This window comes from Hylobates moloch, unplaced genomic scaffold, assembly GCF_009828535.3.
Source record: "Hylobates moloch isolate HMO894 unplaced genomic scaffold, HMol_V3 SCAFFOLD_8, whole genome shotgun sequence".
Taxonomy (NCBI): domain Eukaryota; kingdom Metazoa; phylum Chordata; class Mammalia; order Primates; family Hylobatidae; genus Hylobates; species Hylobates moloch.
In genome coordinates, this window is record NW_026652283.1 from 111,838,153 (window position 1) to 111,858,732 (window position 20,580).

General features: G+C 38.4%; 1 protein-coding gene and 1 long non-coding RNA gene across 8 annotated transcripts in view; one reads left to right on the forward strand and one right to left on the reverse strand.

The window, feature by feature from the left end:
* The window catches only part of LOC131383981 (uncharacterized), a 33,397-nt gene extending 22,164 nt beyond the window's left edge, over positions 1–11,233 (reverse strand). The window contains exon 1 of the long non-coding RNA XR_009214414.1: positions 11,114–11,233. This is a non-coding gene — a long non-coding RNA (uncharacterized LOC131383981). The remainder of the gene's footprint in view (positions 1–11,113) is intronic.
* The window catches only part of MTUS1 (microtubule associated scaffold protein 1), a 158,739-nt gene that overhangs the window by 98,209 nt on the left and 39,950 nt on the right, over positions 1–20,580 (forward strand). For 6 of the 7 annotated variants that reach the window (XM_032162387.2, XM_058442159.1, XM_032162386.2 and 3 more), the window contains one exon: positions 19,233–19,447. In XM_032162387.2, the coding sequence (XP_032018278.1) occupies positions 19,233–19,447 (215 nt within the window). Of the gene's footprint in view, positions 1–5,617; positions 6,357–19,232; positions 19,448–20,580 lie in introns of those variants that run through there. The other variant, XM_032162391.2, reaches the window with a different exon arrangement.

The window sequence follows — 20,580 nt, forward strand, 5'->3', positions numbered from 1 at the left end:
GGCTAATTTTTTGTATTTTTAGTAGAGACAGGGTTTCACCATGTTATACAGGATGGTCTCGATCTCCTGACCTTGTGATCCGCCCGCCTCGGCCTCCCAAAGTGCTGGGATCACAGGCGTGAGCCACTGCACCTGGCCAAATATCTCCACCACATAGGACAGACACTGCTAGAGCGGCCATTTATAGACCTACCCCCAGGAATGCAATTCTTTTCCTAGGCAGATAAATATATATTTCTTGCTAGGGAAAGAATTTAGCGATATCTCTCCCACTTGGACATCTGTTTATAGGCTCTCTGCAAGAAGAAAAATATGGCTCTATTCTGCCTGACCCTGCAGGCAGTCAGACCTTATGGTTGTCTTCTCTTGTTCCCTGATTTCATATTGTTCAAATACACATTTTACACTGATTTCGTATTGTTCAAATACACATTTTACAATCAGTTTGTTCAGTTAATGCAGTCATCACAGGGTCCTGAGGTGACGTACATCCTCAGCTTACAGAGATAACAGGATTAAGAGATTAAAGTAAGACAGGTGTAAGAAATTAAAAGAGTATTTTTAGAGAAGTGATAAATGTCCATGAAATCTTCACAATTTATGTTTCCTCTGCCACGGCTCCAGCCAGTCCCTCCATTTGGGGTCCCTGACTTCCTGCAACAATGGTCATTGCCACATTACAATAGCCAGGATGTGGGAACAACCTAAATGTGTCCATAGGGTAAAGCAAATATGGCATGTAGGTGCAATGGAGTATTATGTAGCCTTTAAAAAGAAGAAAGTCCTGCCATATGCAGTGATACAGATAAAGCTGGAGGACACTATGCTAAGTGAAATAAACCAGTCATGGGGCAAATACTTTATGATCCCACTTACAGGAGGCATCTAACATAGTCAAAGTCAGAAACAGAGTAGAATGGTGGTTGCCAGGGAATGGGAACTTGATGTTCAATGGTACAAGGTTTGTTATGGAATGGCAAAAAAGTTTTCGAGATGTTTGTTACAGCATTGTGCCTATAGTTAACAGTATTATATCATTCTTTTAAAATTTTGTTGAGAAGGGAGATCTCATATTAAGTGTTCTTGCCACAATTAAAAAAACTAAACAAAAAGAAAGGGAAAAATAAGTGGATGGACAGAAAAGAAATATATGAAGGACTAAGGAATATATGAAAAATGTTTACCAAATATGAGTTAAAATAATGTGCTCTCAGTTCTTGCTTATTTCTTAATGGTAGTACCTGGTACTGGCGAAGAATAAGCAACAGCACTCATATGTACAGCTTCTTGGTAAATTACAGCAGCTGTAGCAGAGAGCAAACACCTTCCACCCAGGAATTCTGTTTTTCAGAATTGGTTCTAGGAAAGTAATTTATTTACTTATTTACTGCTTTTCAGAATTGTTTACAATGGGGGAAAATTGGAAACAACCTATATACCTTACAGGAATTAAGTTCGTTGACATTTTAAAGACACTTTTGAAGCCATTCAAATAATAATATAAATGCTTATTTAATCCCATGGAAAGATAAGTGTGAAACTTTTAAGTTTAATAGGTTTATTAAGCTTATATTAAGTTTAAAAACAAATTGTAGAGCAGTCTGATGTGTAAGTAATTTAAATTAAAAAAAAATTCTGACCGGGCGCGGTGGCTCACTCCTGTAATGCCAGCACTTCGGGAGGCCGAGGCAGGTGGATCACAAGGTTAGGAGATTGAGACCATCCTGGCTAACACGGCAAAACCCTGTCTCTACTAAAAATACAAAAAAAATCAGCCAGGCGTGGTGGCGGGTGTCTGTAGTCCCAGCTGCTTGGGAGGCTGAGGCAGGAGAATCACTGGAACCTGGGAGGTGGAGCTTGCAGTGAGCTGAGATCACGCCACTGCACTCCAGCCTTGGCGACAGAGCAAGGTTCTCTCTCAAAAAAAAAATTCTACAATGAACACATGGGGTTTTGTTTTTTAAAAACAAACATTGTACATGAGTTAAAAGCATTACTGCTTTTAATTTAAACTCTTATTTTGCTTATTGCAAAATAAAAGGCAACGTCACTGTTCTTTGAGCACTTATCATCTTACAGGTGGATGGAAGGTGATTGTTTTTCTAAGTGCTTTGTGTTAATTTTTTGATAATTACAATATATCTTCATACTGAGGAAGAGGACAGTGTGGAAAAATTGGGCCTTAAGTTGAAGTTTCTACAACTGGAATAGAGAATTGAACTTACTACATTAAAGACTATGAGGAGTAAAATGAAGAAAATGTTGCAATTAATGCTGTGTTAGGGAAAGTAAGGAGATAAATATAAAGATTAATATTCCATATTATGCTAAGGAAGATTGGATGGATAGAGATGCTTGAATCTCTGAACGAGTCACTTGGTTTAAATTTTAATCTTCTTCCTCATTCCTTATGATCATTAACAACAACAAACAATGACGGATAAATTGAAGGCATTTTGTAGCATCTAAGCACCCCTATACAGATTATGCTAGAATCTTGTCTAGAATTATGACATCATTGTTTTCTAAATCACTGATTTAAAAAAACACATTTCTATGCAGACTAGTGGAATTTCTATTTGTTTGAATATACTGTGATATTACAACATACTGACTTACGAAATATTTTGTATCATCCTCTCTTGTTATTTAAGCCGTAGTATAGATTTTACACATCGTTTTTCTTTGTGTCATTATGAAAACTCAGCTCATTTTGTAGGCTTTCTATAAAATTATTCTAACACTTAAACTTTTTAATTTTTTTCTGGCTCCATGATTTTTGAAAAAAAAATTAGGAAAATACAACAACGTACAATAAAGAAAAAACAGAAATCCTCCCTCTTCCACCTCCCAGAGTGTTGCTGACATTCTGGTATGTTTGCTCCAATATACTTTATCCTTTTTGTGTAACGTTGAGATGCTACATTGCATAAAATTTTAAATCATGGTTTTGTTTTCCACTGACATCCTAACACAGGCTCTGCTTCATAAAGACTCATCTTTTCTTTTTTTTTTTTTTCTTTTTTTGAGGAGTTTCGCTCTTATTGCCCAGGCTGGAGTGCAGTGGCGCAATCTCTGCTCATTGCAACCTCCATCTCCTGGATTCAAGCGGCTCTCCTGCCTCAGCCTCCTGAGTAGCTGGGATTACAGGCCCCTGTCACCATGCCCAGCTAATTTTTTGTGTTTTTGGTAGAGACAGGGTTTCACCATGTTGGCCAGGCTGGTCTTGAACTCCTGACCTCAGGTGATCCCACCTGCCTCGGCCTCCCAAAGTGCTGAGATTACTGGCATGTAATCTTACCACCACGCCCGGCCCATGAAGACTGCTAGCTAACTTTTACAACTACAAACTGTTCTACCTTAGGCACTAAAATTTCCTTATTTTTTTCCTCTACTGTCCTCGGTGATGCCTATCTTTTCCTCTTAAATTAAGACTTTAAAAAATAACAAAGACGCTTTTTTAGGTACTTCTCACATTCGTTCAATTTCAGAAAATAAGGTGGTAACAGATGATCAAATAATCAAAGAATTTTTTTGAACCAGTTTTTTATCTTGGCTCCCCGAAGAGGCATATATAGTATAAAAATAGTTGTGACCTGAAAGTAATTGCTTATCCAGTTATTTAAATGAACAGACATAAAGCATGTAAGAGAGTGCTTGGAGCAGTAGATTGTAAGCGACGGCCATTCCTGTTTATGGACTGCCAAGGCAGCTCCCTTGCTTTGGTGCACTTGTGCTGCATGGCCACCAGGAGGCAAACTATGTTTGGGAAAGAATTGAAACCCAGTTTGTGCAGTTGTGTCATGTATCTAGCACACCTTGCTATGTTTGTGTGTGTATTTCACAGTACAAGCAAGAATGACTTTTGGCTTTTCCTCCTCACTGGCACTGTTTTAGTTTATTCCTGCAGCTTCTTGCTCTGCCGTTAAGAGATGTCATTAACAATGTTTATTTTTAATATGTGTGGTTATAGCGTAATGTAATTCAAGTAAAAATGTTAATGAATCTGATTAATTGGTGATTAGATTTCTAATTTCTTCTTTTAGGGAGTCTAAAGAACTTCCCTTTTAACAAGGGTAATTTAAGGCCGGGCGCGGTGGCTCACGCCTGTAATCCCAGCACTTGGGAAGCCGAGGTGTGTGGATCACCTGAGGTCAGGAGTTTGAGACGAGCCTGGCCAACATGTGAAAACCCATCTCTACTAAAAATACAAAAATTAGCCAGGCATGGTGGCGGGTGCCTGTAGTCCCAGCTACTCGGGAGGCTGAGGCAGGAGAATCACTTGAACCTGGGAGGCAGAGGTTGCAGTGAGCAGAGACTGCGCCATTGCACTCCAGCCTGGGCAACAAGAGTGAAACTCCATCTCAAAAACAAGACAAAAAAAGGATAATTTAGAATTTTCTGTTACTGAACAAACAACAAACACAACCAAAAAAAAAGAAAAACCACCTCTTAGTACATGGAGTGGTGGCATGTCTGTTTTTAATCATGGCAAAATTTGACTCTGTTCTTCTGTTTGTTTTTAATGCTGATTGGTTTCTTGGTTTTTACAAGGTTTTGGGAGGTAGAGGAAAAGGTTCTGGTGTATATTTAGTATGTGGAATCTGGAAGGAAAAGGTGTTTAGGTTTTTTAATAATAAACTGGGATGAAGTAAAAGGCCACACCTAGAAGCAGCTTGCCTCGACTTTAATTCCTTGATCATTTAGCTTCAGGTGCTGTGGTGCAATATATTGAGCAGGTTTTTCGTCAGTGTATGAACTGGGTGCATCTTTCTCACAGGAACCCTGGGCAGGTTATTGGGTCTGTCTCTCTTGCTGACAACCTCTAAAATGGCAAGCTGGGGGCTTGAGTGAAGAGGGAGGGGGCCTGCGGGAAGGGAACTTACTTAAATTTTCCCTTCCTCCGTCTCTCCTCCCTGCTTCATAGCCTACTCTATAGAATTTCCCAAAGAACTGCTTCCTGCCAGTTTTAATAGCACTTAATAGTGTTATTTATGGTAACAATTCTGCATTTATTTCTGAGTCTTATTTTCTAGGAAATCTTCGAAACAGGCGTAGGACATTTTTAAAACACTGTTTTGTTGTACTTTATAACATTTTTAAAAATGTTAAGAGCTCAGGCTATTCGTGGTTTAATGGAATTAGCTTAAGTGGGCATGTTGTTGTTGTTAATTCTTGTATCCATGTCTTTGTTTTTCAAGTTCTTTTGGTTTTTGCTGTCGTGTTTTAACATACTTTTACAAGCCACTCTACTGAAATAAAAGTTAGTAGATAACTGGCAAAAGATAGTCATAACTGTGCCCGCCTCACACTCCTAGTCTTGAAAGACCACTGTAAGAGACCATATGATGTTCTGTAAATGCAGTTACTCACGCAATAAATGTAGTAGTCTTTAGAATATGCCTATGTGATGGACTATTCCTCTGGAACTCCGATATTACATCTGATAGAGAAACTGTATTAATCTTTTATTGTTGATTATTTGTGAGGTGCTCAGCATGTGGGAATTAAAATTGAACTTTAACCTTTTGACAATCTGTCATTCATATATTAGAATAGAAATTTTCTTAAATATTGTAGTTGGGAACATTTATTGCCTGAAGTCTTTAAAAAAAAAAAAAAAAAAACCTTTTCCAAAATACCAGGTTTAAATGTAGGTTTACATGTAAAATATCTAGAGAAAAAATGCTCATGTTATTAGTGTGAATATAAGAAGTGAAAAATGTTAAAATCAGGACACAGTTTACTTTCAGGAAATCCGAATTTTTTTCTAATTATGAAAGAAACATTAGGCACTTGAAGTAGTTAATTTCCCCTAGCGATCTTTCAAGTGGTTACAGGATCTGTGACATTATTGGTTGTTCTGTGAAGCTCCTGAGACCACCCACTTTCTCCTCCCCTTTACCATCTCGGATGAAAACCATAACAAGTCCACAAGCATGCACAGTGTGATGTGGTTCAGAGGCGCTTCTGGACCTGCAGGAGGGAGATTGTATTTAGAGGAAGAGCATCATTTTGGCAACATCTGGAAGTGAAAACGGAAGCCAGAAACACTTGGCCAGCCCTGGGGGATTTTTTTCTTCTGTGCCTGTCTGGTGGAATGACATTTGCTGTGTAGGCATGTTTCCTCTGACTGTATTTCTTGGCCTTGAAGAGTACTGAGTTTAAACAGACAGTATGTGACAGTCCATGGAAATTGCCTCTTCTGTGAAATCTTGCCACCTGCTCCGAAGACATGTTGTTGTCTCCCAAATTCTCCTTATCCACCATTCACGTACGACTGACGGCCAAAGGATTGCTTCGAAACCTTCGACTTCCTTCAGGGTTTAGGAGAAGCACTGTTGTTTTCCACACAGGTCTGTCTCGCATAGATCTCTATTTAGTGTTGCACGGGGGATGTCTTCATTCATTTGCAGATGTTTATCAGAGGTTTTTCCAAGGAGACAGATAATCGGAGAAACAAAGCTCTCTCTGATGAGAGATGAGGCTTAATTTAAAAATTGTTTTCTGTTGCCTCAGCACGAGTGCATAATACTTTTACTTTTGGCAGCAGATTGCGTTGTTTGTGTTGATGGAAGACAGAATTGTTGCCTTGGTGTTCCCTAGCTCTTTTCTCCGTCACCAGCCAAATGTGTGAAAATCAGCACCTGTTAAATTGTATTTTACTTCCAATGGTTGGGAAGTAGGACATAGGTAAATTTAGAAGAATATTTCCTGTTCGCCTGTGTAGATGAGAAGGTTTCCATTTTTTTTCATTGGATAGTTTCTCAGTCAGATTTGACAGTCAATTTTAATATGCTAAAAGATTTCTGCATTCTAAACACTTCTGACAGAAAACATCCTAATGGTTATGGGGAAGTAGTAAGTGAATCACAAATCTAGTTTTCCAGTCTTCATAGTGAAAATTGTGCAATCTCAAAATACTTCCCCTGAGGTTTATGTTTGTATCTGCTTTTTATTTTCTGTGCCTAAGATGAAAATAAATTTAGTATATGTTTTAGGCACATGGTGACCTGTGCTCTCTTTTAGGGCACTGGGTTGGCCTACATTGCTACTTTTGTTCTAGATGATTTTTACAATTACAGTAAATTAAATCAATTTTATTCTGTAAAATATGTTAGCTGGGGTGCTCTTATATTTGTTTTGGGCTGAATAGTGTTAGGTGTCACAGGATTGTTTGATGAGGATGTAAATAGATTTTTTTTATTTCTGCTTCATGTGCATGTGACCCCTCGTGTATCTTGTTTTCCACTTGGCTCATCTCTGTCCCTTGTGATTTGTTTTCAGCTGACTGTTTTTAGTTTCTGCAGAGGCATCTCCCTCGTCTGTGGGAGAATTCTCATTTTTTCCAGCACCTCTCTCTCGTGTTTCAAAACTCCCCTTGACCTGTCATTTGATTTTGCCAGCCTCTCCCTTTCAGTCTGAGCTGACAGCTGAAGGTAAATGGGGGAGGCAGCGAGGAGGTGGTCAACAGTGGCCCTCCTCTCCCAGCTCAGGGCCGCTGCAGCCCTTCCAACTGAAAAAATTAATAGGGGGGAAAAATAACAAAGGGTGCCCTATATTTATAATAATTTGTCTGATCTAAAGTAGCGCCAAAGAGCTTTTAATTTTAAAGAGTTCTTTTAAAAATACTGTAATCCATGCTCCAAGTTAAAAATAAAATCAAACAGTATGGAAGGTTGTGCAGTCCTAGGCAAGCCTCTCTCTTACCCAGAGTCCCTGCCTGCTCCCCGTGGAGACAGCCACTCTCAGACTGTTTGCACAGTGTTCTTGCACGTTTCCAGTCGCATATAAATCTCTGTAGGTCTTTTATATTCTGTTTTGTTATACAGAAATAAAAGCGTACTATATATTCTATACCTTTTTAAAGTTAATGTATTTTAGATTTGCATGTGATCACGTTTATCTACCTCATTAAAAAAAATAGTTCTGTAACATTCCATTATTGGGTAAGTCATGATTTACTTAACCAGTGCTCTAGTAATAGACACTGGAAGTTGTTTGTAGTGTTGTTGTGAAGCAGATAGCTTTCCAAGACAGCTTAAGCAAAAGACACAAGGCTTCTCTTACCAGAGTTTAGTTGATCGTGACGTATTGGACACATTTTATTTTCTAAACTTAGGTAAAACTATTTTTTGTTTATTAGCAGTCATAATTCTTTGAGCTAGAGTTCACATAGAGGTGATGTAATCTATCTTATACCAGGAAGTCTGAGGCCCAGAGAAGTCAATTTGCCTGCCCAGAGGTACACAATAAGTGGCAGAGATAGGACTAAAACCTGGGACCTCTATTTAGAATTTTCGGCATATGTAGTTTCCAGCTGCAAATTTTGCTGTAATTTTGTGAGATCCAAGGAATAGCAGGGATGGAGAAAGTGTTTTGTGTGTTGGAGGCTTTTTAAAATCATGTAAGGAATATAATTCTGCTTACTCCGAATATTAATCTTTTATGTGCTTATCCATGTTATGTCATTGTAATGTCCAAGAAATCGTCTGTCAAGTGGGTAATTGATGCCATCGTGGTGACTCTTATCTGAATGAACTGTCAGCAGTAACTTAGATTTGTACCCTCAGTGAAGGAAGTGGTGTTGGTTGCCTCAGTGCAGTGGTGTTGATCTGGATTCCAAGAGGCCTGGATTATAGCCTTGATTCTGCTAGTGACCAAGTGAATAGCCCTGTGCACCTAACCTCACAGGGCTAGAAAATAAGGGAATCACATGAGATGCTTCCAGGTTCCCCTTAGCCTCAAAATCTGTGAATTTTCTGGCTGAAGATTTGAAAACCCTCAGTGTATTGCTCTGCTTGGAAATTCATCTTATCTAAATTAATTGTCTTCTTATTTTTACCTCCTAAATTCAGTGAATACTCCTGAATTATCTGTTTCTTTTCATGACATCATGTGTCTGGTCATCAAACCCCACCTTTGTTTTTTTGTTTATTTGTTTGTTTTAGATGGAGTCTTGCTCTGTTGCCTAGGCTGGAGTGCACTGGTACTATCTGGACCCACTGCAACCTCCGCCTTCCAGGTTCAAGCGATTCTCCTGCCTCAGCCTCCCGAGTAGCTAGGATTACAGGTGCCCACCACCATGCCCAGCTAATTTCTTTGTATTTTTAATAGAGATGGGGTTTCACCATGTTGGCCAGACCGGTCTGGAACTCCTGACCTCAGGCAATTTGCCTGCCTCAGCCTCCCAGAGTGCTGGGATTACAGACATGAGCCACCATGTCTGGCCACACCCCACCTTTGAATCATTACTTGTCTTGATTTATCCACAATCAATTGGTTGCAAAACTCTAAGACTCCATCATTTGAAATCTCGATTTGTTTTGACCCCCTGCCGTTACCCTAGTTCAGGCATTATTATGTTGAAGCATTGAAATTGCTCTTCTTGGCTGGTGCCAGTGGCTCACACCTGTAATCCCAGTACTTTGGGAGGCCAAGGGAAGAGAATCACTTAAGGCTAGGAGTTTGAGACCAGCCCTGGAGAGTTAGCGAGACCCTGTCTCTATTTAAAAAACCACACACAAAAAATTACTCTAATAAGCCAAAAGTGGCCAAATATGAGCGGTTTTGTATAATCCAGCCTAAGATGTTGACTGGGCTTTCTGAAGAGCTTTGTATTTGGTCTGTGCCTCCAGCCTTTCCCTTCTAAACTGTCTTTCGCATTACAGATTAATTCATTCATTTCATAAAGAAGTAACCCATTAGACAAGTACTGTGTACCAGGCATAATAGTAGGTGCTGAAAGTATGGCTGGGACTAAGTCTCACATGGACCCTGCCTTCACACAGCCCACTGTTTAGCAGAAGGAGACAGAGCCCCAAGTAATAATGCAGGGTGTGGACTGGTGCCCAGGCAGCTCTTAGCAGGTGGAGATACCTTTAATCCAGGTCCTCCAGTAGAAGTGCCTTTTAAGTTGGTTCCTCAGGAAATGGACAATTAACCAAGAAACAAAGTGTTTCAGACAGAGAAAACAGCATGTAAAAACCTTGAGGGGTTTGAGGAAGGGCTCCTTCAAGGAAACAAAAGAGTTGTAATATTTCTGAGCATACAATGTGGTGGGATGTGGGCTGGCCATTATAGAGATCCAGCCAGAATAAGCTTTCTCATTGATCCCACATAGAGGGCACTGGGCGCACTGATATATTATTACTGGATGGTATCCACCACTGGCAAAGCGTGTTGTTGGATCGAGGTATCTTTCCTCTTTAAATAGGGGAGAGAAGGGAAAGAGTAAATTTGTCAGAAACTGTGCGTGATGTTGCAGGACAACAGGCGCAGATGAAAATCTAAGTCCAGTGATGACTTCACTGACATGGAGAAGGGTCAGCAATAGTCTTTTTACCAAAATGTTAAACTCGGTTTATTTCAGAATTCTACCTCAACATATTAGTTGTATTTTTATAATGAGTTAGTGGAGGGAAAAGACTTTGCTAAGAAATATTCCCTGCCACTTAGCATTTAGTTTTTCTATGAAGCTGGAAATTCTTGTATTCATTACTATGAAGAGTGCCATTTGAACCTCACAGGTTAATTTCCTTCTTGACTTCAGTGAAGGCAATTCAGTACACTAAAGACAGAATTCTTTCTGTTGAGCTAGTGACATTAAAAGTGATTACTGCAGTGCAAAGGAGGAACATGTGTACGTACCTATCGAGGAATGACAGAGGTAGTATCAGAACAAAATATTTCCATTTACTCTTGCCATTTTATTTTATTTTGAACTTTTAGGTTCAGGGATACATGTAAAGGTTTGTTATATAGGTAAACTCATGTCACAGAGTTTATTGTACAGATTCTTGTATAATAAATAGTTTATTGTACAGATGATTTCATCACCCAGGTGTTAAGCCCAGCACCCAAGTTACTGTTTTCTGCTCCTCTCCCTCCTCCTACCCTGCACCCTCAAGTAGACCACCGTGTCTGTTGTTTCCCTTCTTTGTGTTCATGAAGAGAACTGTTTTAAACAGGTGTTCAGTAAGAGGCAGGCAGAATGTGAATGCGTTTGTTTAATTAGGATGAAATTCATCAAATTATGTTCTCACATTTGGTATTCACTTTTGACTCCTTTTAGATGGAATTAACAGCTTCACTAAGAAGCAACTTGTCTCACCTGAAGAAAAGCAGCTTTGAGGTTGTTCAGTAGCTCTGCAGTGTAGGGAATCCTCATCTCTGCTGTCTTCTTAGTCCTGTCTTCATGATTGTTGCCTCATGATCTCACAGTAACTGCTCCAGGAAGGAAGAAAAAGAAATGAGGAAGGGGTGGTGCCAGGTCGCTTAAGCTTCTGTCTCATTGGCTGGGTCTTAGTCACATGACTGTATCTACCTGGAAGGGAGGCTGGGAAATAGAGCATGTGACTTCTCTAGTCTCTGTCCCACAGACAGGTATAAAATGTTAAGAGCCCTATTGGAGTATCTGCCACAGAGAAGGCAGAACAGGTATTTCTCAAGCTGATGTTGGCTGATTATAAATGAGGGGAGTATATTATTTAACAAGTTGGATCTTGAAACAGGCCTTGCTGTTTCTTCTCTATTCTTTGCGTTTTGGAGGGGCATTGATTTCCTATGTGGAATGGTTCCATTAAACTTTCAAGTTGTTTTGTCATTTGGATGTAGGTCTTGATATTTGATTTTTGATCTCTTGAATGAATTTTCAGTTATACATTGGGAAGAATGTGTTCAACTTTAAATGTGGCTTTTGTATGCTTAATATGTAATTAGTGCATTTATGGATGTGTTATGGATTAGGAGGGCATTTATTCATCTACTGTTAAGGTGACAGTAAGTAAACTTCAATTTCTCTTGTATTTTTCTTACTACAAAATGTAGACGTCAATGAAGTCACATTAGAAAGTTTCCATTAAAAAAAAAAACCACATGTATTGGAATTTGCATGTGAAAAGATAAAATTCAGGGATTTGTAGAATGTAGAAGAAATCAAAAGGACCGAGATGAAGAAGAATGAGAGATGTAGTCTTTCGCTGCCCCTTAGTTATCTTACTGTGAATCCAGATTCTTCCTTTCAGCCTCCTTGAAAGCTGTCGTGAAAGATTTTGCTGGCCTCCTGCCACATAGACAAGCATTTGCTAAGAACTGGCGTTATGAATGGCATGATGCTGAAAACGTTTTGTTGTAGATTGATTCCAAGCTTCAGTAGCTGTGGCGGTTTTAGAGCTGTAGCTTTGCCATGACATGAAAATCCGCCCTTTTGGAGTTACAGCGTTCATTTGAAGAAGACAATAAGATGTTAAATGACAAGTTTTGTTCACAATAGGTAAGATTTTGATAAATTTTTTAAAGTGAGGTGTTGAAAGAGACAGTATATCCTAATCTGACAAGTTTCAGATAGTTTTACTACACTAAATAATGTTTTAATGTTGTATCTGCTTTCACACAAAAATGGAAAGTAAATAATAAATTATGGTTTGGAGTTGCATTCAGCATGGGAAGGATAGCAGTGTTTTTCATCAAGAGACATTGGAGGAATATGGCAAGCTGTATATAGTAAATACTTGTTTCGTTAGAACAATTTATTTGGTTAATTAATAGAGAATTACCCTATAAATTAATATATATTGATACTTTTTATGAGCTTTAAAGCATCTTTCAGAGAGAAGAATAATATTTTATTAATAGTATATGCCTATTATTTTCTTAGGTAGAAACACAACAGGTGTGATTTTAAAGGTATCTAATATTGAATATCATATTTCTGTGTTTATCTTAGGCAATACGTTGGGTTGTTTTAGTACACGAGGGTCCTTTTTGTAAACATCAGCAATTATGTGGCTCTGTGGAAAATTAAGACTAACAGGGCTTTCTTTTTCGGTGAGAGATTTGCCTTTTTTCTCTCTGGTGACCTGAGTCCTAGGCACATCTCTTCCTAATTGCTTGTCCTTAATGGCTTAGTATTTTGAGAATGATGTTCTCTTTTTATTTATTGTTTGTATTATAAGTATTTCTAATGTTTAATGTTTTAATTGGCTATTTTAATTTTCATTTCTGTTGTAAGATTGTTTTTTTCTTTTCCTTTGGGAAGATACCCAGCAGTGGGATTGCTGGGTTGAATGGTAGTTCTATTTTTAGTTCTTTGAGGAATCTCCATACTATTTTCCATAGAGATTGTACTAATTCACATTCCCACCAACAGTGTATAAGCATTGCCTTCTCTCCACATCCTTGCCAACGTCTGTGGTTTTTTGACTTTTTGGTAATAGCCGTTCTGGCTGATAGGACATGGTATCTCATTGTGGTTTTAATTTGCATTTCTCTGATGATTAGTGATGTTGAGCATTTTTTCGTATGTTCTACTTTTTCTGTATGTTGGCTGCTTCTGTGTCTTCTTTAGAGAAACATCTGTTCATGTCCTTTGCCCATTTTTTATTGGGGTTGTATTTTTTGTTAGTTGCTAGCATTCCTTGTAAATTGTGAATATTAGATCTTTGTCAAATGCATAGTTTGCAAATATTTTCTCCCATTCTATAGGTGTTCTGTTTCCTCTGTTGACTGTTTCTTTTACTGTGCAGAAGCTTTTTAAAGTCCCATTTGTCTATTTTTGTTGTTGTTGCATTTGCTTTTGAGATGTTAGTCATGAATTCTTTGCCTCGGCCAAAGTCCTGAAGAGTTTTTTCTAGTTCCGTTCCCCAACCCAGGAATTTTTATTGTTTCAGGTCTTACATTTAAGTCTTAAATCTGTCTTGCGTTCATTTTTGTATATGATAAGAGATAGGGCTCTAGTTTCTCTGTTCCAATTTTCCCAGCACCATTTATTGACTAGGGTGTCCTTTCCCCATTGTATGTATTTTTGCCGACTTTGTCAAAGATCAATTAGCTGTAAGCATGTGGCTTTATTTCTGGGTTCTCTGTTCTCTTCCACTGATCTATGTGTCTGTTTTTAGACCAGTGCCATGCTTTTTTGGTTGCTATAGGAGAGAGGCAATGCCTTCTTAAAAGTACTTCTGAATGTGATGAATTTGTATTAACTCTTCTTTGAGTTAGTAGTCCATTTTATATACATAAGAGTATGAGAAATTTGCTTTTTTTCCTGCCAGCTATATGGAAGATAGTTAAGGGCAAGTTTGGGCTATTGCTTCAGGAAAAATTTTATAAGCGTAATTAATCCAAACAGGAATTTTTTATATGAATATGCTTTCTATTCTCTAATATGCTTTTAATGTGAAGAAAATAAGTGGAAGTCTTTTTCATATAATATGAGCTATTGCAACGAACTCTACCAATATAGTAATGAAAAGTTTAAATGGTGAGGCATCCTAACCTGCTCCCATCCCCCACAAATAATTGGGCTTGGGTATTTTTTTTTTTTTTTTTTTGAGAACAGAGTCTTGCTCTGTCACCCAGGCTGGAGTGCAGTGGTGCGATCTCAGCTCACCAGAACTTCCACCCCCCGGATTCAAGTGATTCTCCTGCCTCAGCCTCCCGAGTAGCTGGGACTACAGGCAGGTGCCACCACACCTAGCTAACTTTTTGTATTGTTAGTCGAGATGGGGTTTCACTGTGTTAGCCAGAATGGTCTCAATCACCTGACTTTGTGATCTGCCCGCCTTGGCCTCCCAAAATGTTGGGATTACAGGTGTGAGCCACCGCACCTGGCCTGGCTTGGCTAATTTTAAATGTCTAAACACTGTGCTTTGCTGAGCTTAAAATTTTCCATTTTCAGTAAATGCCATATCTACCTAGAAATAGAAAAATATTATATGTAAATAGAAAAATATTATGTCTCCTAAATTATTATTACTGTTAACTGTTTTAGAGTAAACAGCTAATGAACACTAGAAAACGTTATGCAAACATGAACTAATAATTAATTGCCATGAATGATAACTTTAAAAAACTGTATGTAAGATTGCACAGGCAGGATAAGCACCTGCCACCAGATGCTGGGGAAACCCTGACGGAAAGAACTTCTGTGTAGGTGTCCGTATGAGGGCTTTTAGATGTGTACGATTAGATTAAGGCAGAAAGAACAGAATTTTCTGTCTGTTCACACTGCTAGCAGAGAGAGACCCCTCACTAGCTTCTGAGTTCATAACCTATGTTTTGTCAACCCACGAACATCGGTTTCTAATGCAATATGTTGTGGAAAGTACTTACCATCCAGTCAGTGGCTGTCACCTTTATACAGATAGGTTGAGATTTGGAGCTGAAGAGGTGAGCACTAGGGAAACATGAGTCAGCAGAGATCGTTGGTGTCTTTGTGCCTCTCTGAGCAATACCGCCTTCTTAAGTGATACTTCTCCCGTCCCCCCAAAGCGCCAGGGCAGGTGAACACCCACCACAGCAGCGCCCTCATGGTAGATTTTAATAAATTTATTTCGTGAGTGAGTTAGTAGGTCAATGAGTATGCACAAAAGTAGACAATGTTCGTTTGCAAATTCTGTGTTTAGTTTGTGTTTCACGGACCCTGAGGCAAACTCCCTCAGTAGGTCTGGTCTCTGACTTGATTTTAATAGTTGGAAAAGCCAGCAGATTGAGGAAATGTGTGGCTTGTTGGGCTTAGGACGAATGTGTCCTCAGCTGCTGGTATGTGGTTATGGTTAGTCCATGTCTCAATGGGTAGGTTTTTCTCTCAAAATTGTTTCTGGTCTTGGGATATGCAGGTCTGTTTGCCTAAGTGATTTGAGCCTGAGAAATGGGCATCTTCCTCTTTAACCAACTAGTTTCTTTAAGAAGATGATACATGACTTCATTGCCCGAGTTTTAAATTTTATTAAATTGAGGTTTCTGAATAGAAAGAACAAAGATAGCCAACAGGGTTATCCAGCTGCTTTCCAAATGAGCAAATGTCTTTGGTTCTGGCCTTTGTTTTCCTGATGGAGGTTGCCATTTCATTAGAATGAGTCCCAGTAAGGCTGGATCACAGCTGAGGGTGGTAATTATCTTGTTGAGAGAAATCTGAATCGATATAGAAGTTGACATTTAATTGTAAGGTTTCTGATTAAATTGGTCCTTTAAAATCAGAACTTGTTCTGTTAATAGGTACAGTAAACAAAATAATTTATACTTTTGTATAAAAGCTTTGTTATCAAAACAGTAACATGCTGATAAACAAGGGTAAGGGCAAAGTTTGGCTGATATTATGCTAATTTCACGTAAGTAATGAATCCTGCAGGATTTAAGGGAAACCCCTGGCTTCTCAGTACTGTGAAGTACCTGTTGATGAGCCTTGGGGCTTTGAGCATCATTGGAGATTTTTGCATCATCTCTGATCTTCAGCTGAGCCAGGAGTGCTTGAGAGTGGGAAGCATGTGGAAACTGGGTTATCGGCTGCCATGTGGTCACACTTCATCCTTAGGGAGCACAGTATATGGAGCAGAAGATTGTGAGTGCACAGCACGAGTTTCCAGCTCAACGGAGAGGGCAGTCTTTTGCTCATTTGCTCTGATTTTAAAATTTGAAGACATGTACTCTTAGACAAATACATCAGTGTGTTCTTTCCTCCTTAATCATAAAGCTATTCTGAGTAATCACTTACAAACCCTGTGTAATGTTTAGATTCCTGTGTAGTTTCCCCAAGGAAAAATTCTGCATACACTATTTCCTTCATAGCTAAGTATTATATAAAAAAGTATGTCCTTGAATTTTACTTTAACTATTTTTTTTTTTTTTGAGACGGAGTCTTGCTCTGTCGCCCAGGCTGGAGTGCAGTGGCGCCATCTCGGCTCACTGCAAGCTCCGCCTCCCGGGTTCACGCCATTCTCCTGCCTCAGCCTCTCCGAGTGGCTGGGACTACAGGCGCCCGCCACCACGCCCGGCTAATTTTTTTGTATTTTTAGTAGAGATGGGGTTTCACTGTGGTCTCGATCTCCTGACCTGGTGATCCGCCCGCCTCGGCCTCCCAAAGTGCTGGGATTACAAGCGTGAGCCACCGTGCCCGGCCTTAACTATCTTTTAAAAGTAATTTTATTTACTTCTTATATTTAACTTTTGAATAGGTAATATATTTACCCCATGGTTAAAAAGTATAAAAAATGCTTCAGGAGACTTTTTAGCTATCTGATTCCTATTACTTTCCCTTCAAAAGTAAACATTGTTAGTACGATCACATGTATTCTGTGATTTTTTTGTTACGGATTTATAAGCAAAAAGCAAGAATCTTGAAGAATATTTTCTCCAAAATATTAATATAAAAGATTCACCTCTCAGATTTTGTAACTAATTTTAAACTGACAGTTTTAAAGCTCTGAAATTGTGTTAAAAATAACATTGATTAGCATAGAAATTCTAGAAAGAGAGCCAAGTGTTAATTCAGGACTCAGGAAATGATAAAGCAGTTATCAATAAATGAATTTTTAAGTAAGTTTTGTTAGGACATATACAAATGATATCAGGAGAATGAACTTGTGTCTCTATTTGTTGCAGTAAATTCTAGATAGTCGAATTTGAACATTTTTGTTTATAAAATTATATAACAGATGTTTATATGTAGGTTTGTTAAAATGAGTTATCAGATAATGGGCTTATGTGTATTAAAGCAAGATATTATTACATTTGTTGCATAAATATTTATTTTTATGTATGTTATATATTACATCACCACCTAATCTGCCTTCCAAAATGTGTGGGAACAGAAGAGGCTGGCATCAGAGGCCTGGGTTCTGACTTTGAATTTGGATTCCCATAGAAGTTGTCTACACCCAGGGAAGACATTCACACCCGTGAGCCTTGTCTTCCCTATCTGGGTAATTATTGGGAGGATGAAAAGAAAAGGAAGTGAGAACACACTGTGATCAATGAAACACCTTGGAATTATTATTATGCATTGTGTGACAATTTCTAAAAACATTTAGGAAATGACATGAAAGAATACTAATCTCATGGTCAAATATTTAGATCATTTTTCATTAATATGTAACTATTTGTTCTTCAGGACTGTAATATGATATTAACTTGGCTATTTTCTACATCTATGGAAGTGACAATTATTCATAAGCTACTAATAATTGCTAATAATAAAGAGTAATGGGTAAATCCTCTCATCAAGTATTACAAAGACACAGTGGAACAATGGATATTTTAGTAATTTTAGAACTGAGCATTATCAAGTATTAATACAAATATGACTTATTTAACCATGTACTGCAGCCATAGAAAATAAGAGCCTTTTTTTCCTGTTTTTAACTTAGAGTTTATTCAATATATTTAGCCATTTCTTCTTAGAACATGAGTACCGATGTTTCTTTAAGCAATCACTGTAGTAGCTTGCCTTTTCCTGAAAAATTAGAGACTAATTACTAAATTTCTTTAAAAGTTGTTTTAGATATGCTACCACAGAATGTGGATGCTGTAATGAAAGACGGTTAGAATAAGGAAACTTTTTTTTTTAGTTTCTTGTGTCTTTTTTCCAGATTTACATTTGTTTGGATTACTTGGCTCGTTTATTTCAAGAAGCTAAGCAATTCATGTCTTGTTTTTCCAATTCTGTTTGATATTCAAAATGACACATTTGGAATGGTTCCAAGACTGAACAGTTTTTCATTTAAAACAGAGTAATTCCCAGGGGGGTGGATTTGGAGTGTTAGCATGTGCTTTAAAAAAAACTGTATAAGCCATTATTACTACTTGGGCAAAAAGACCAACAAAGCTTGTGTTCGACAGAAAATGGAATAGTATAGTCAACGGTATAGTACTCGTAACAGTGAACTTAAAGAGGCAAAATCTGATTATATTTTCGATGTATGTTATGATTTATTAGAGATTAGGAGATGACTCATCTGCAGTATAAATCTGTGTGATGACTAGGGCATCATCAGGGAAAAGATGAGAGATTTGTAGAAAATGTATGGGAGGAGAGAAAGGCATTTAATTTAAAGTCCAGTGATTTGTGTGTTCCTTTCAGCATATGAGATCAGAAAAGTCAGGCTTCTCATCAGTCAGGGTTTCTCTACCAATTTAACTGGAAAATGAGAAACTAGGAGAACAACATTTTGCACCCAGTTTTTGTGTTTCTGGGTTGCCAAATCTATTTGTGTTGTGTTCCTAATTCTTTGTTCCACAGAAATCTTTTAAAGTCATAACTGAAGCCACCGTCTCTGTTCATGAATTCCAACCATCTAGATCTCCGATTGATTCCAGTTCTCATCCACATGCATTCTTTACAGGAACATAACTTAAATGCATTTCCGTGGCTTATCTGGTTGTTTTTGAATCCATGTGGTGGTGATTTGAAAAATTAACCTCACCTATTTTTGTACCTATGTTAATTCGTGTTGCAGTTGAAAAGAGCAGGCAAAAGAATCCTCGAAGCTTATGTATCCAGACACAGACGGCTCCCGATGCGCTGCCCTCTGAGAAAACACTTGAATTGACGCGATATAAAAGAAAATGTGAAAACCAAAGTGGATTTATCCTGCAGCTCAAGCAGCTTCTTGCCTGTGGTAATACCAAGTTTGAGGCACTGACAGTTGTGATTCAGCACCTGCTGTCTGAGGTAAGGATGTGCATCCTAGAAAGAACCTTTGTACTTGAGATCCGGGGAGCACGGGGAGGACTTGCTCACGCGCTCGCCTTGGGAATATGTAGGTAAATGATGGGAAAGATCAGGTATCATTCATCCCATTACAGTTTTGTCAATTCACCGGATACTTGAGTCGGTCCCTAGCAATTTGGGATGGAAACATTTTCTCACTTCCTTTTTTGCCCCTAGAGTCTGTTGGTTAGAATGGCAACAGCAAAAACATAATTGCCGGTTACACCGCTGTATGCGTCTAGACCTAAACTAGCATTAGCATTTTTTTCACTTAATTTTTGTGTTTGTCTGTGTGTAGCTTTTCATATCACACTTAGTTTAATGCTTTGAAAAATGAGGTTAGTTATATTTATGGATTAAAGAGCACTTTTGAGTTAACTCCCAGAATCATATCTGGGGATTCTTTCTGATAGTTCCATTTATTCCTAAAACAATCTCTGTGGTGCAACAAAAGCAAAGCAGATCTGCTGTGTTGTTACTCTTCCCTAATATTCCTCAGGGATGTTATTTCAGGAACTGGCTAAAATTCATTGAGAAAACCAAGTTTATATCAACATGTTACTGACATAGCAATAAAAGCTGTAATTATCTCAGGGGGAAACTGATAAGAGAATATAACTTGAGCTCTTTAGACATTTTTTTAAATCACGGTTTTAAAGATGGCTATACATGATAATGCAAAGGGGAAAGAAAAAAAACTGGCTAAGTGCTGTGGCTCATGCCTGGAATCCCAGCATTTTGGGAAGATGAGGAGGGAGGATCGCTTGTGGCCAGGAGTTCAAGACCAGCCTAAGCAACATAGGGAAAAAATAAAAATTAAAAGCAAAAAGAAAACTGTTCAGTTTGGTTGTTCTGTAGTTTTCTTCAGATCAACAAACCTGTCCTGGTTTCATACAGAGGCCCCTGTAGTATGGCTGCCTGTTTAGGGAATGGGGAGAGAGAGAAGTAGGTGAGACTAGGTCTGTGCCTTGGAGAAGCTACCAGACTAGTAGACTAGTAGACAGTTTCAATGAATTCTTTTTTTTTTTTTTTTTTTTTTTGAGACGGAGTCTTGCTGTGTTGCCCAGGCTGGAGTGCAGTGGCGCCATCTCAGC